Source organism: Electrophorus electricus, chromosome 5 (genome assembly GCF_041902795.1).
Source record: "Electrophorus electricus isolate QZ-2024a chromosome 5, ASM4190279v1, whole genome shotgun sequence".
In the NCBI taxonomy this organism is placed as follows: Eukaryota; Metazoa; Chordata; class Actinopteri; order Gymnotiformes; family Gymnotidae; genus Electrophorus; species Electrophorus electricus.
The window spans coordinates 31,214,666-31,232,165 of NC_137501.1; the positions used below are offsets into that span (position 1 = coordinate 31,214,666).

Sequence of the window (17,500 nt, forward strand, 5' to 3'; positions counted from 1 at the left end):
GTATACTGTATATATACAGTATTTACCCTGTTCAGTGTATATATACTGTAATGTGTGTATATATACAGTATATATACAGTATTTACCCTGTACAGTGTATATGTACTGTAATGTGTGTACATATACAGTATATATACAGTATTTACCCTGTACAGTGTATATGTACTGTAATGTGTGTACATATACAGTATATATACAGTATTTACCCTGTGCAGTGTATATATAGTGTAACATGTGTATGTATACTATTTATATACACATGCATACAAGCACCTAACCTGTTAAATATGTTAACTATTGTATTATTATATGTTACACACAGTACCAAAACTGTACTGTACAGAGTAATATGAACTAATATAATAATAATCCATCACTAATCACTTGTCTGTTTTCTGTCTGTGACAAACATCCACATATTTTGCAGCAAGTGCAGCAGAGTCTCTGTCTCTCAGAGTAAGATCTCTCTCTTCATCTCTCTCTCCATCTCTCTCTCCATCTCTCTCTCCATCTCTCTCTCTGTTTCTCTCCTTCTCTATGATGGGTTAAGGACATTAGGCTAGATGGCACTGTTTCTCTTTAGCCAGTGCTACAGAACTCTCTCTCTCTCACACACACACACACACACACACACACACACACACACACACACACACACACACACACACACACACCTGAATGCTCAAATTAAGGGCATTAGCATTCCAATTGGTCATCAATGTGTTAAGGAAAAGACATGCTAATTTATATGCAAATTGTCCCGCTGTTTTACGTATGTCTATGAAGTGTGACCCACAGTATAACTGATTGTGTGTGTATGTGTGTGTGCCACTGAATGAATATAATCATGCAGAACAATGCCATAGTTACCTAATTGCTCCTTCAATAACACAGACATGGCTTCATCACACGCGCACACACACACACACACACACACACACACACACACACACACACACACACACACACACAGCTGTTAAGCGACCACTGCCGTCATTTGCGGAGCTGATTAATGACATTTATGGCTGCTCTGTCTCACCTTGTGCTCATCATGTAATAGGATGACATCATACTGCAGTGTGTGTCTGTCTGTCTGTGTGTATGTATGTTTCATGCCCACTAAGGATTTTTAAAATGGTGAATCTAGGACCCTGTACATAGACTGAAGACACACATCACTTTTCTAATCTGATGTCACTGTGGCATTCCAGATGAGTCCCAGCGCAGGTTCAGAGTCAAGACGAGTCCCAGCACAGGCGCAGGGCACAGACGAGGAGTGTGCACTGACTCATTCCCTGAATAACAGCACAGGGGAAAGCAGAGCTGTGGACTGTACAGTCTCCTTGGTCTACTGCTGAGTGTAATACACGTACTGAGGCACAGATCGCCATTCCTGCAGCTGGATACACTAAACATATTACTTTGGATTCAGGTCTCAGTAATGACCATGGGGCGGAATGTCTACCAGTCACATCAAATCAAATCAAATCAAATCAAATTTATTTCTGTAGCATTTTTACAACAGATGTTGTCACCAAGCAGCTTTATGAATGTCCGAGTCCAAGCCCCCAGTGAGCAAAACAAGGGCGGTGGTGGTGACGAAAAACTCCCTAGAGCACGAGGAAGAAAGCTGGAAAGGAACCGAGACTCAGAGGGGCACAGACTGTCCAAATTAGCTCTTGGTTCCTGCCCTTGGGCATTCCGCATATTTATTCCTACTAGAAAAGCTCAAGAATTCCGGGAATTGACAGAGACATTAGAGTTGAGTTGGACAAGAAAAGGCAAGGTTGTCTCACAGGGCAGAGAGCCGTGTAGACGAGACAAATGACTAAGACATTCCAGGAAGAAGAATACCCACTTAGACCAGAAGAAGGCACTTGCTGGAGAACAGAAATATACAACAACTGGGGGAGTCAGGTGGAAGAGAGAGAGAGAGAGAGAGAGAGAGAGAGAGAGAGAGAGAGAGAGACTAGTAGTACATTGGATGAAAGCACTCAAGAGAAACAGGGTCAGGGAGAGAACTATTTACGCCTGCCGAAATCTCCGAGAGAAGACGACAGAAAAAGAAAGACAACTGATAGTCTCGCGCATTTCTTAGAGGTTACGAGAGTCGGTTCTGCCAATGGGAACAGCTGACCAATGACAGCACAGGCCCCTCCCTCTGCAATCATTATTTGATGCTTCAGCCAATGAGAAAGGACATGTGATATGTCCGTTAGCTCAGTGTTCTCCTCAGTACATGTTGAGGCACTCGCTGATACTGCAACGCAATGCGTGTGCTCAGAGCTGAATACTTTATCAGACAATGACAGCCTTTCCTCTGTAAGAGTTAATAAACCTGCTCCATTATGAAAGTAATTCAGTGTGACAGAATTTAATTTTAATTACATATTATCACACCACATCAACCATATGCTACAAGCAAATTAAGCAAGTGTATCAGACAATAAGAGGAGACCCATAAACACCCCCCCACACACACACGCATGTATACACATGTCAGTGTGTGCGCTGCCTCACCCGCAGTGTGTTGATCTGTGTGCTGTTCTGGAAGAAATTCCAGATCTCATCCTCATAATCCAGCCAAGTGTGAGCCAGCTCTCCGACTTTAGACAAAGCACTGAAAGTTCGGTTGGCCTGGAGACACACACACACACACACACACACACACACACACACACAAACATGCAAAAACACACACACACAAACACACTCACACACATACACAAACACACACACACAAACACACACACAGATACACACACACACATGCAAACACACACAAACATGTTCACACACGTTCCTGTACGTGTGACTGTGAGTGAGTGTGTGTGTGTTTGTGTGTGTGTGTGTGTGTGTGTGTGTGTGTGTGTGGACGGTACCTCTGTGATAACCTTCCGTGTGAAGGGTGTGTCTGGTGTGTAGAGGACTCGCCCCTGCAGAAGGGGGCGGAGACTAGCCCAAAAGAGACGCAGAGAGGGCGTTCCCTTCAACATGTCAATCAAACTCTGACAGAATTTGCCTTCACAGGAGAGAGAGAGAGGGGAGGGGATAAAATGTGATAGATTAGGGTTGGAGCAAAACGTCTGCAGAGAGAGAGAGAGGGAGAGAGACGGTGAAACAAGAGAGATATGAGATGTGTTAGATTATGAGATGTGTTAGATTATGAATGTGTTAGATTATGAGATGTGTTAGATTATGAATGTGTTAGATTATGAATGTGTTAGATTATGAATGTGTTAGATTATGAGATGTGTTAGATTATGAGATGTGTTAGATTATGAATGTGTTAGATTATGAATGTGTTAGATTATGAATGTGTTATATTATGAATGTGTTAGATTATGAATGTGTTAGATTATGAGATGTGTTAGATTATGAATGTGTTAGATTATGAATGTGTTATATTATGAGATGTGTTAGATTATGAATGTGTTATATTATGAGATGTGTTATATTATGAGATGTGTTAGATTATGAATGTGTTAGATTATGAGATGTGTTAGATTATGAATGTGTTAGATTATGAGATGTGTTAGATTATGAGATGTGTTAGATTATATTATGAATGCAGATAACCACAGGTGTTTGTGACAACAGAACCATTGCAGACTGGACAACACAGCAATGACACCAACATGGTAATGACATGACAGTCTGTACAGGCTGGTCTGCAAAGGCAGGTCTACACAGGCTGAGCTCACAGAGGCTGGTCTACACAAACTGGTCTGCACAGGCTGGTCTGCACAGGCTGAGCTCATAGAGGCTGGTCTACACAAACTGGTCTGCACAGGCTGGTCTACACAGGCTGAGCTCACAGAGGCTGGTCTACACAAACTGGTCTGCACAGGCTGGTCTACACAGGCTGAGCTCACAGAGGCTGGTCTACACAAACTGGTCTGCACAGGCTGGTCTACACAGGCTGAGCTCACAGGCGCTGTTCTGCACAGACAAGTCTACACAGACAGCTGCTTGTTTGCAGTGTGTCCCGTAGTCACTCACTGGAGTTGCTGTGAGTAGAATTTAAGTTGAATGCGCTTGCTGTTGGAGTTGAGGGTTGGAGGCCTTGTTTGCGGCTGCTGGTGTTGGTGGAGTTTGAGCCCATGTCTCCACCACACATGAGCAGCGTCAAACTGCTGAAGGGGTCCGAGCGGAAGTCCAGAGAGTCCAGGGCAGTCAGGATGGAGGAAGTGTGCAGTTTAGACAGCTGATGAGAGGGAGAGATAGAGGGAGGGAGAGAGGGAGGGAAGGAGAGAGGGTTAGCGAAAGAGAAAGAGGGAGAAGAGCGGAAGAAGAAAAGAGAAAGAGAGAGACATAATTGGAGCGCACTGCACTGTCCATTCAATATTTCAGCTGGACACAAAGCAAGACTGTAATGAACCTTGGACAGGGAGCTGGGTTACAAACTCCAGTCTCTTCCAAACAAAGCAAACAAGTTGTTAGACAAAAGACGATAACCAACCCCCGATACCCAACCCCGATAACTAACCCCTGATAACCAAGCCTGATAACCAACCCTGACAACTAACCCCGATAACTAACCCCGATAACTAACCCCCGATAACTAACCCCCGATAACTAACCCCCGATAACCAACCCCCGATAAATAATCCAGATAACCAACCCACGATAACCAACCCCCAATAACTAACCCAGATAACCAACCCCGATAACCAACCCCCGATACCCAACCCTGATAACCAAGCCTGATAACCAACCCTGATAACTAACCCCGATAACCAACCCCGATAACCAACCCCCAATAACTAACCCCGATAACCAACCCCCAATAACCAACCCCCGATAACCAACCCCCGATAACCAACCCTGATAACCAACCCCTGATAACCAACCCCAATAAATAACCCAGATATCCAACCCCGATAATCAACCCCCGATAACCAACCCTGATAACCAACCCCTGATAACCAACCCCGATAACTAACCCAGATATCCAACCCCGATAACTAACCCCGATAATCAACCCTGTCAACCAACCCCAATAACCAACCCCAATAAACTGCTGAGTAACTTTCCGCCACAGACATTCTACAATGCTGTCAGTGTCTCCTGTGAGCTCTGACTGGACACAAATGTGCCTCAGACTTCACAACATATTCAAATAAGCCCATATACAGTACATACAAACTTCACACACACACACACACACACACACACACACACACACACACACACACACACCCATCACCTGTCTGAGCAGCGGAGCAGCATGCAAGGTTGTTTGAGTCAGCAGGGACGCCGTCTCCTCGGGGCTCAGGCTGAGGGCCAAGCTGAGCTGAACACACGAGCGTTAAGAGTGTTATTGCAAAGTCATAAACATGTAAGACACGTAGTAATGTGTAATACGCTCTATGACACAGAGCAAGGCTTGTAAAGGTGGGGCTTAGGAGGGAGTGTCTCTCTCATAGGACAGCCTATGAGAGCTGAGTTACTCAAGCGCATTTCACAGCTCAAATCTCTTCCCAGCGTCCCCCAGGGCCCGTTATTAACACAGCAAAGCCACTGTTCTCTTACTCAATCTACTGACCTTGAGATGCAGAGAGAGACAGGCAGGAGGAGGGGGTGATGGAGGGAGGAAGAGAGGGAGAGAGAGAGAGAGAGAGAGGTTGGCGTTACTGGGCCCCTGGCTATGATAAAGCCAGAGAGAGACAGGCTGTCTGAGCTGGAGTTTAAGCCACAAATGGCATTTCTTTATTCAGTGTGGAGTGTAGTTATCCATGTCCACATAGACACACAGACACACACAGACACACACACACACACACACACACGCTTGCAAACACACTCACACACACACACAGACAATATTGGGTTGCTGGGAAGATTTTGACTTTGAAGTTTAGTGCAAGAGCCGCACACATGCATGTGTGTGTGTGTGTGAGTGTGTGTGAGTGTACGCTTGTGTGTATGGATGTGTGCGTGCGTGTGTGTTTGTGTGTTTGTTCTAGAGCACAGATGTCATGCCCACAGCTAAGAGTGTCATGTACCCACACAAACGAGGGGACAGAGCCCCTAAAGAGACAACATCCCCACCCTCACACACACAGCCGACACAGCACTAAGAGGAGGGCCATCACACGCTGCGGCGCCAGACGATTGGCCGGGTGAGCACGCACTGGACGAGGAGCATCTTCCACTCACCAGCTGCCACTGGGAGATGTGTTTACACTCATCAGTGTGTCCATGCGCCTTCCAGGACACACACACACACACACACACACACACACACACACACACACTCACACACATTCTGCTCCCGGAGATCAAGGCTCCGGGGTTCCATTAGACCGGGTTCCGGGCCGGAGAAGGCAGTTTTCCAGCTGAGCCATTCCCACATGTTTATTCTCCCGACTGCTTCCGGACAGGATGGCACAACGGGGAATGTTCGGCACGACGTGTAAAACCGAGCACTTGCGTTCGAGATGGAGGGGCTTCAGGGGATGGCAGGCGAGGGAAACGTCCTTCCCGACGCATGGCGCCGCTCCAAGAAAGTGGGAAAAACTCCGCCGTTTTAAAGAGCTGAAGCCTCGCGATGGTCCCCTCTCTGTTACCACGGCTACAACGTCAAGCCCCGGGGCTCCGTTAGAGCACAGGGAGAAGGGTCATGCAGTCGGGCCTGCGGGTAAGACGTCTGCATCGTCTCACTCTCAACACCCGCTGCTGTGCCGACACACGTGCCGCGCCTGGTCCTCTCTGTCCCACTCCACCTGCCATCTTCAGACGCGTTCTCACGCCGTTACTCCGACTCTGGTTCAGTGTCTCGTTCTGGCAGTCTGACCTGCATCTGTGAGACAGTGTTTCAGCTGTCTCATTCTCTGACTGTCCCAGTAGCATCACAGACCCTGAGCTGAATAAGCACTCTCATAAATTTCACACACACACACGCGTGTGTGTGTATGGGGCCACTCTTGCAGACACCTGCCTGAATCGTCACGCTTTCATCTTCTATTTCTAAAGTGCTGAAAAAGAATGTGCCAACCCCATCACACCCCATCACACCCCATCACACCCCATCATACCCCATCACACCCCATCACACCCCATCATACCCCATCACACCCCATCACACCCCATCACACCCCATCACACCCCATCATACCCCATCACACCCCATCACACCCCATCATACCCCATCACACCCCATCACACCCCATCATACCCCATCACACCCCATCACACCCCATCACACCCCATCACACCCCATCACACCCCATCACACCCCATCATACCCCATCACACCCCATCACACCCCATCACACCCCATCACACCCCATCACACCCCTCTAATCAGAGGAAGGCCCTGCTGAATTCCAAATGCTTCCCATATGAAGAAAGGTTGAGCGGTAAGGAGGCGGGCGCATGTGCGGAGAAGAGCGGGATCTATTAAGGACAAATCCAGAGTCGTAGTCGTTAGGGTAGACCAGTCATGGAGCAACACAGAGAGTATGAGGATAAACTAAACAAGGGCTGGGATAACGAAGGCTAGGAAACACAATCCAAAAGCACACGAAGGCAAACAGGGGAAGCAGGCTATGACAAAGATACCAGGAAGAACTCGGAGAAACGTACAAACATTCAGGCAGATGCAGGTTTACAGGGAGTCAGACATACAGTGAACAGCCGAGACACAGGGCACCAGACAGGGTTTAAATGTATAAACTAATGAACAAAACCAGATACAGGAGAAAGGAATAGCAGGTGTGGAAAACCAGAGGAGGGGGCAGAGAAAACGAAACCAAGGAACGGAACAACCAGGAAGCAAAGGAAAACAGACACGACAGGGAAACCAGGGAAACAGGGACTCCAGGAGGGTGGCCAATCATCTCCTGGTCCAGAAGAAAGTTTGCCGGTCTGGGATGAGGAGCATGCGGCTCCCTGTTTTCCAGAACGTTCCCAGACATGTTCCTCACATGGCTTTCAGCATTAATCATTCTTAAAACACATCACGGTGATGCGTCTAAAGGGACAGACAGGCCTCACCTTTCGTTCGACAACTTTTCTGCTGTGATTTATAAAATTTCCCCCAAAAAACCCAAAAATGAGATTATGATTCATGAACAAACCATCCGTGGTGCAAAAAAGCTTGATGTGTCTTATCTACCATGCTGTGCATCTTTAAACGCATTTAATGAAAATAAATCACTTGAAAAGTACCTCAACACATCTGATGTACACGTTTATTTGATATATTAAATAGAAAAATAAATATTTTTTCCATTTTATTTTCTGCTATTTTTGCACAAATATTAAAAAGCCTAACTGGGTGTTTTCTTCCTAATTAGTTTAATTGGATTAATCTGATCTCAGGTTAATCTACTCTTGGAGTTGATCTAATCTGATCTGATCTATTGTTTCCAGATTATCTCTCCTTCTGATGTGAAGGGGTGTTCCTTAGCGGGCTTTAAGAAGTCTTTGCGGTCTTTAGAATCTTTATTTTTCTCTCCGTCCACAGAGACGGCCGCTTGTGTCTAAGTGTGCAGTTTCATTTTCATCCTGACGTTGTCATTTCTAATACATTTGGCAGACGCTCTTGTCTGGAGCCTCATCCGGAGGTGGCCGAGTGTAGGGTCAGGAGTCCTGCCTGTGGACTCGTTAGCACAGAGCACCTAGCAGAACCCCAGTACCCCCCACAGCAGACGTGGTGGTATATGCCATCCTTGCATATTACCTGGTACAGGTAATAAACATGGACTGATGCGTTGGGGTGTGTGGGACTGCAGATGAGACCGCGAGATGTCTATTCACAGCTGACACCGTTTTCCTATTGTCCAGATTTCGGATGAAGACTTCTGCTGTTTGGCGAAGTTGATTGGACGTCAGCGAGCATGTGATGTTCTGGAACTCCTGCCTGTGACTGGTTGAGTTGAACTCCAGGTAGTGTTCAACAGAGGCGGAGCTACAGAGGGTGCTGCGCAGGTCTGTCACACCTGAGAGAGCAGGGAACTGCACAGAGACGCAGGGAAGGGACGCGCGTGAGTACACACTCCAGAAATGTCTGGAACGCACCGGAACACACCGGAACATTCCCGCAGCTGAGAAAACTCCCCCACACACTGGGATTTAACGACATAACACAATTATAGACACCAAAATCACAAAATTATGTCCTGAAACAGAACACAACACCTGTCGTTTCAAAAAGAGAGAGGTCATGACTAGGGTCGCCTCACGGGTGAGGCCTCCAACCTCCGCACCACCCTGGAGATTCGTACCAAGGAGAGGTGCACTGATTCTGTGCAGACACCGCTGCCTGGCGACCACAGCCCTGAATCACAAGTACACTTCATTCTCATTGAAAGGACAAAACTGATCTCATATCAGCATCAGAAGTGGGGAAGGTGTAGAAGCAGCACAGCTAAGAGGAGAGAGCTGCTCTGAATAAGGGCTGCGCTGGCTGCTTCTGGATTGCCTTTGCTCAAATTGGATTTTTCATTAGGATTGTGTGGTGCATGTGTGTGTGTGCGTGTGTGTGTGTGTGTGTGTGTGTGTGTGTGTGTGTGTGTGTGTGTGTGCGCGCGTGTGTGTATGTGTGTGTGTGCGTGTGTGTGTGTGTGTGTGTGTGTGCATGTGTGTGTGTGGTGCGTGTGTGTGTGTGCGCGTGTGTGTGTGTGTGTGTGTGCGCGTGTGTGTGTGCGTGTGTGTGTGTGCGTGTGTGTGCGTGTGTGTGTGTGCGTGTGTGTGTGCGTGTGTGTGTGCGTGCGTGTGGTGTGTGTGTGTGTGTGTGTGTGTGTGTGTGTGTGGTGCATGTGTGTGCGTGCGTGTGTGTGCGTGTGTGTGTGTGGTGTGTGTGTGCGTGCGTGTGTGCATGTGTGTGTGTGGTGCATGTGTGTGTGTGTGTGTGTGCATGTGTGTGTGTGGTGCATGTGTGTGTGTGGTGCGTGTGTGTGTGTGGTGTGTGTGTGTGTGTGTGCGTGTGTGTGTGTGTGTGTGCATGTGTGTGTGTGTGTGTGTGCATGTGTGTGTGTGGTGCGTGTGTGTGTGTGTGTGTGTGTGCGTGTGTGCAGGGAATGTACCTGATTGAATCGAACTCTCACACTCATCAGTCTCTGAGCCATTTGGCTTGGCACTGACAGGTTGTTTCTCAGGGACTCTGAGAACATCTTGGCATCCCTCAACAAACTGCCAAATGGAACTGACAGACACACACACACACACACACACACACACACACACACACACACAGAGAAAGAGTGTGTACACTTTCACTGTTGTGTGAAACAGTTTCCTGTTCTGTGTGAGCTGCTGCATTATTTCCAACATTCCGTCTGTGAATTTACAAACAGCACTGTAACATCTCCCAGCATCCTGAGACGCGGGAGACACATCAGTAACAGCTGCAGTGTGATTCTCCCTTAAAATTACATCTAATCAAGAGTGAAGCCAAAAGGCATTAGTGCACCTCACGTTCATGATGGGTCACGTTCACAACGGGTCCAACCTCACAACGGTTTGTAATTAGTTGGTCAGCAAGTCTGCCGTATATGAAACGTTCTCAACTATGTGTGAAGTGAGGTTAATAAACTCTTACCAGGTGGAGCTGTCTTTTATTATCTAACACAGTTATTAGAGAGCCAATAGTGTATGTGTGTGTGTGTGTGTGTGTGTGTGTGTGTGTGTGTGTGTGTGTGTGTGTGTGTGTGTGTGGGAGGATGATAATATTGTGACAGTCACTGAGAGAGATGCTGTAGCTTATTAAACACGTTAGTCATTTAAAGAATCATTCGCCTGTAATGAAATACGAAAACACACACACACACACACACACACACACACACACACACGCTCACACACACCCGCGCATGCACGGACGCCTGAATGTGCATGCACAAATATGCAGACATGCATGTATGCATGTACGCACACACCCACACATACACATACATACGCACAAACATTTACACACAATTACACACCTTGCCTTAAAACCTAATTAGTTTGACTTAAAGCTTTAACCCACTCCCAGTATGAGCCACACACACTACTGAGAAGGGTCCCGATTAATGTCCCTGACAGAAGTGCAGGTAGACGCGTTTCATGGCTAATACAGCACACGGAAGGCGACCGGGGTTTCTGGCACCTGGCCGGAGTGCCAACGCACCCCTGCCAGGCTGCTAATTAGGGCACAAGCAGCCGTGTCGTGCCGAGAGACCGTCTGACTACTGCAACTGATAGTGCAGTAATTAGTGTTTGCATTACTGAAGACGATATTCCAGGCTCTATTACCACGAGAACAGTTCTATCAGCTAGGATTAGCATAAGGCTGACATCTCTCTCTCCTTCACACACACACACACACACGCACAGATAGTGGCCTCTATCTGAACTCTCCATCCCCTCACACCTTAACCATCTGAGGAAGCTACGCTGCAGAACCTCTCTCTCTGCGCCCTAATTGATCACCTCCCTCAAGTTCTGCACTCTCATTGGCTGATTCTCCCACCCAGCCTCTTTCTCCACGTCTCTGATTCTACCTCTCGTTAATTTTGTACCCTCGGATCTCCTGATGAATTTAATCGTGTAAATTACAAGATCACAACCTCAGAAATGTAAATTCACCTCGAGTGCATACTGAGAGCCCAGCAGTGAGGACCTTTTCTGCCCATCTGCAAATGAGGTCTGAGAAATTTGAATATCATCAGAGTGAATTAGGCTAACAAACACAGCGGAACAGAAAGATAAAGGCCCTGCCACTCCAGATCAGAAATGACTCGGTAAAGCAGCTTGAGTGGCTGATGTATGCTGGGCGGGGCTTGCAGAGGGCTGGGAGGGGCTTGCTGTGTGCTGGGCGGGATTTGCTGAGGACTGGGTGGAGTAAGTACTCTCTTGTTTCATATTTGCTGAGGAAGCCGGCCGTTAGTCTGCTTTGCACTGACGAAACGTCTCCACTGAGACATATAACTTAGCAGAAACAAAAAACGTGCACAAATAAACCAAATAAATCCCTGGCAACCTACTTTCTGAGAGTGAAAGGTGGCATTAATGGTTAAAAGTAAAACAATTTTTTTTAAGCTTATTTAGAAATACCAAGTGGCTTTTTTACTTCCAACTGTTACTCTTTGCTATTTCGGCGATGCTGTCTGGTATAATATTCAGTGAGTGACGTAAGCACCCGTCCAGGACGAGAACAGAAGGAATAAAATGGATTTAGTTTAATGGATTTAGTTGTCTTTGGCCAAAATGTGTCTATCCTCATTTTGATATAAAGAAGGAGAAATCATTTATATACGTTTTATGATATGTACATTTGATATTGAAATTTTTGTGGTGCACATGCCTTCAAATAAAACTACCCTGCCATCACCTACAGTGAACATTTATTTCTCTTTCCTTGCTTACCATTGACTGGGTGGGAATTCTGAAGGATGGAAGCCCATTGGTTGATATCACCAGAGAGCATTTTGATGTTGGAGAGGAGGGTGGGGTCAGTCAGGAGAGACTGAACCTCAATCAAAACCTTCGCAACACTGAACAAGACAAATAAACCAAATCAACATGGATATGACCAAAGAATTAACTAATACAGCACGTTACAAAATAAAAGCCATAAATTATCTTAACCAAATTATCATGGACATTACTAAAGAATGAACTAATACAACACGTTACAAAATAAAAGCCATAAATTATCTTAACCAAATTAACATGGACATTACTAAAGAATTAACTAATCCAACACGTTACAAAATAAAAGCCACAAATGATCTTAACCAAATTAACATGGACATTACTAAATAATGAACTAATACAGCACGTTACAAAATAAAAGCCATAAATTAGCTTACTGGACTTCAGTCATTCATATTACACATATCTTATATTTCTCTGCTGTCTTGAAGCATTATAGCCTATAATGTTGTAGTGTGATAACGTGTCCTGTTCAGGTGTTATAGCATGTCCGGACACCCTCACACAGCTGAGACTTGTCTTCTGCTAACCCTGATCTCGCTGCTGGTGGAAGTTTAGTCTCTTCAGATGATTAACGTGTTTAATAAGCTTCAAGTCACTAGAGTAGCGCTCTATAAAATATTAAGAAGGCGTATTTAATTTAATTAAGCTATATTGCTCTCTTTTTTCACTTTATTTAATATTCATTTGAATTATTTCATTAATGTAGATCATTAAAAAAATTAAGCTTTTCTGTAGCATTACACTTTCAGTTTTTGTATACTTAAAATTTATGTAATCTATAACTCGAGATAATTATTATTATTGTAAAGTTTGGATTGGGGTAACCTGTCAGTGAGGTTTAGCAGGCTGGGGAGAGCGCTAGACATACATGGAGTTGTTGAAGTTGTTGACCTGTCCGGGTGTTTCCCCGGGGGTAGGCTGACTGACACACGGGTTCTGGATGTTGCACACCATGCCCTGTAACCATGGTAACACTCCCGCTGAGGGCATTGGCTTGTTGGGATAGTAGCCTGTGTGAGGGGAGTGGGCGATCAGCTCTTAGCAATTAGCAATTAGCAATGAGTCTTCACTGTGTTTGTATGTTTTGCTTAAAACAAGTGGGCAATAAAAGCAACTGGGTCTGCACGTCAGTCATGTTGTTTGGGTTTGTTATCAGTGTTTATTATCAGTGTTGTGTTTAAATGATTAGTATTTGTACATGTGGGTAATACTTACACTGGCCTTTGTAGACAGGCTGAGTGGTGGATCTCACCCACACCAGGATAATGAAGAGAAAGAGGGGCCATATCAACTCTATTACCAACCGTAACTGTGGAAGAGAGGGGGGGGGGGGAGAGAGAGAGAGAGAGAGAGAGAGAGAGAGAGAGAGAGAGAGGGAGGCAGGGAGGAGAGATATTGATTTACAGAGTGTATTTCTCTTTTTATCATTTCCCTCGCGTCTCCTGAGGCACAGCACTGTGGTGTTCTCTCTACAATGCCAACAAACTGTGTAAACCATTCTGGGCCAGCAATGTGACGTAGGTGACGCTATGGACCACCGAGGTGCACACTGCCCCTGGACCGGTAGTATCCCTCCACACCACCTCCTCAACTCCTCCACACCTCCTCCTCATCTCCTCCACATCTCTATCACACCTGCCCCTCACCTCCCCCTCACCTCTGTCACACCTCCTCCACACCTCCTCACATAGCTTTTTCAACTTTTTTAAGGTCACCTTCACCAGTTAGTCTGTAAATGATACACACTAATATTTCAGTGAGTGAGAAACAAGCTCTGTGGTAGCAGGGCCCTGGTGACCAATCAGAGCATGGAGACCAATCAGAGCATGGTGACCAATCAGAGCATTTCAGATGGAGTCTGGATCATTAAACAGGAAACAGTATGACGCAGTACCTCAGACATGATGTCACTATGGTCTAGAGATCAACACTTTACCACGTCTGATCTCATTGGCTCCTACTAGGAACGCTGCTCCTGGTGGGAGTCATTGAGATGGGACATTGTAAAGTGTCAGAGTCAGCTGGCTTTCCTGCACTAGACCTGATACCCATGATGAGGTTATGCTGAGGTCATGCCGTATTTGGTTAAACACGATTTAATTTCCTAGTGGAGCTAAATTTAGATGAGTTTCAAAAATGTTGACTGGATCACCATCTGGAGCTATTACTAAACTCATTTAGAGTTCATTTCCCTTCAGGGGACATGAAGTGTGGTGCACGTGGGATGACAAAAAAGATCACAAACGCATAATACAACCACCGCAGGAACAGAAGAGGTCATCATCTGTGCAACATGCAACTCCCATACAGTATGAAAACAAAACAATATCTGAAACTAAACCAAATAAATCTCAACAAACTCTACAAATTATGTGACAGCAATCAAACCGAGCACTGTTAGATACAGCCATTCAGATCCCACCAGTCAGAGCAGTAGGAGTGTGTGCAGCACAGACCAGTCAGACCAGTAGGAGTGTGTGCAGCACAGACCAGTCAGACCAGTAGGAGTGTGTGCAGGGTGTATGGTCAGCTGTGTTTAAATGCAAAGAAGCGAACAGTAATATAGCTGCAACAAAACAAGGCAACTTTTCTCACAGCACGCATCATAAAGGCAGAAAGGTAAACATACTGTAGACGGAGTACCTAAGGCACACGCTGTAATCTCACGCTATAATGTATTCCTTCACCTAGAGCCCTGCTACATGGATTAGGAATAATCCTAATTTGACTGGGTAGAAGAAATGGAACTACAGTGTTGGTACCCCCCTGCCCCCAAACACACACACGCACACGCACACACGCACACACGCACACACACACACACACACACACACACACACACACACACACACACACACACACACACACACATACTGGTGGTGCGGTTTAAATTACCTCTGTATTCACCAGTCTGACTTCAGTCACAGGTGGCTGATTTCAGAACAGGGTTTCAGACCTCCCTATTAACATTTGTTGTGTTTACACTATTATTGTGTTCCCACAGGATACAAGCAAGACGATTACACATGCGTAACACTGCGTGCTTGGTGAAGCCCCTGTATTAATCAGCCTGTTTCAGGACACATCCCGTGTCAGCCCGTGTCAGGATACAAATGGCTATTTGATGCTGAAAAATTCTGGGCTCCCATCACCACCTGTGGCAACAACTCTGAAGGACCAAAGACTCCCACAGTCAGACACCTCAGGACCCACAGTCAGACACCTCAGGACCCACAGTCAGACACCAGGAGTCTGAATGATGGTTGGCTGGATGATGAGCCGCAGAAGCAGTGGGACGAGAGGAGAGACGACTCCGTGTGCCGGTTGGCATGTAGCTCCATCTCTCGGCTTGATGAAGTTGTGAGACTCTGAGAGGTGTCGTCCTCTCTCTCTGGTCATCTGTTCTCTCTTCTCTCTCTTCTCCTTCTCAATCCATCCACCTCTCAGCCTGCTTGGCACGGCTCCAGAATATCCCCAAGACAACCAGGAGGGATAAATGGGAGGAAATGAAAGAACGCAATGACAGAAGACTTCAGTGATGTCATTAAAAGAGAGAGAGAACCGCCTTTAAAAGCATTACATCACAGAACCCTTAATGATGTCATTAAGAAGGCGATGTGATTGGGTCCCGCTCTGAACAACACCTGCATGTGGACGTCACACTCGGTAAGTTTTCATATTAGCCTGTTTCCCAATAAACCAGACCCGGAAAACGGCGCTGCCAGGAATACACCCGGGACACAAACAAATCCACGCACAACAAGGTCCAAAATAACATTTTATTTTTCTGTTATTATTGCAGAACTTCAGACAAGTGTGCAAAAATATCCCCAAATAAAATATGTGTAAAGTTATATCACCTGCTAGCATGTGGTCGTCATGACAACACGATCCCTAGACAGGCCCAAAGACTACACCTCAAGATGGAGAACAAACACACCTACAGACTACACCTGAAGGTGCAGAAGAACACACCTACAGACTACAGCTCAAGATGGAGAACAAACACACCTACAGACTACACTTGAAGATGGAGAACAAACTCACCTACAGACTACACCTGAAGATGCAGAACGAACACACCTACAGACTACAGCTGAAGATGCAGAACGAACACACCTACAGACTACACCTGAAGATGGAGAACAAACACACCTACAGACTACACCTGAAGATGAAGAACAAACACACCTACAGACTACAGCTCAAGATGGAGAACGAACACACCTACAGACTACACCTGAAGATGCAGAAGAACACACCTACAGACTACAGCTCAAGATGGAGAACAAACACACCTACAGACTACACCTGAAGACGCAGAAGAACACACCTACAGACTACAGCTCAAGATGGAGAACGAACACACCTACAGACTACAGCTCAAGATGGAGAACGAACACACCTACAGACTACACCTGAAGATGGAGAACGAACACACCTACAGACTACACCTGAAGATGCAGAAGAACACACCTACAGACTACAGCTCAAGATGGAGAACAAACACACCTACAGACTACAGCTCAAGATGGAGAACGAACACACCTACAGACTACAGTTCAAGATGGAGAACAAACACACATACAAACTACACCTGAAGATGCAGAAGAACACACCTACAGACTACAGCTCAAGATGGAGAACGAACACACCTACAGACTACACCTGAAGATGGAGAACAAACGAACCTACAGACTACACCTGAAGATGGAGAAGGAACACACCTACAGACTACACCTGAAGATGCAGAAGAACACACCTACAGACTACAGCTCAAGATGGAGAACAAACGAACCTACAGACTACACCTGAAGATGGAGAACAAACGAACCTACAGACTACACCTGAAGATGCAGAAGAACACACCTACAGACTACAGCTCAAGATGGAGAACAAACACACCTACAGACTACACCTGAAGGGAAGATGGCATATAAATTCACCTTCCGTTTACACCTGAATGTGGGAGTCTTGTGGAAGTATTACTGTGCTGCTGTAACATAATGTGTTCTCAGATGTCTCCTCTAACACTGTAAGTCTAATCCAAAATCTAATCCAATCTCCACTT

The 17,500-nt window shown here is 46.0% G+C and overlaps 1 protein-coding gene across 1 annotated transcript in view; it reads right to left on the reverse strand.

Annotated features, from left to right (window-relative positions):
• Positions 1-17,500, reverse strand: part of LOC113589944 (phospholipid-transporting ATPase ABCA1) — a 107,661-nt gene that overhangs the window by 81,736 nt on the left and 8,425 nt on the right. The window contains 8 exon segments of the mRNA XM_081714795.1: positions 2,521-2,637; positions 2,883-3,022; positions 4,003-4,207; positions 5,210-5,296; positions 10,035-10,153; positions 12,358-12,485; positions 13,298-13,439; positions 13,645-13,738. Coding sequence (XP_081570921.1) covers positions 2,521-2,637; positions 2,883-3,022; positions 4,003-4,207; positions 5,210-5,296; positions 10,035-10,153; positions 12,358-12,485; positions 13,298-13,439; positions 13,645-13,738 — 1,032 coding nt within the window.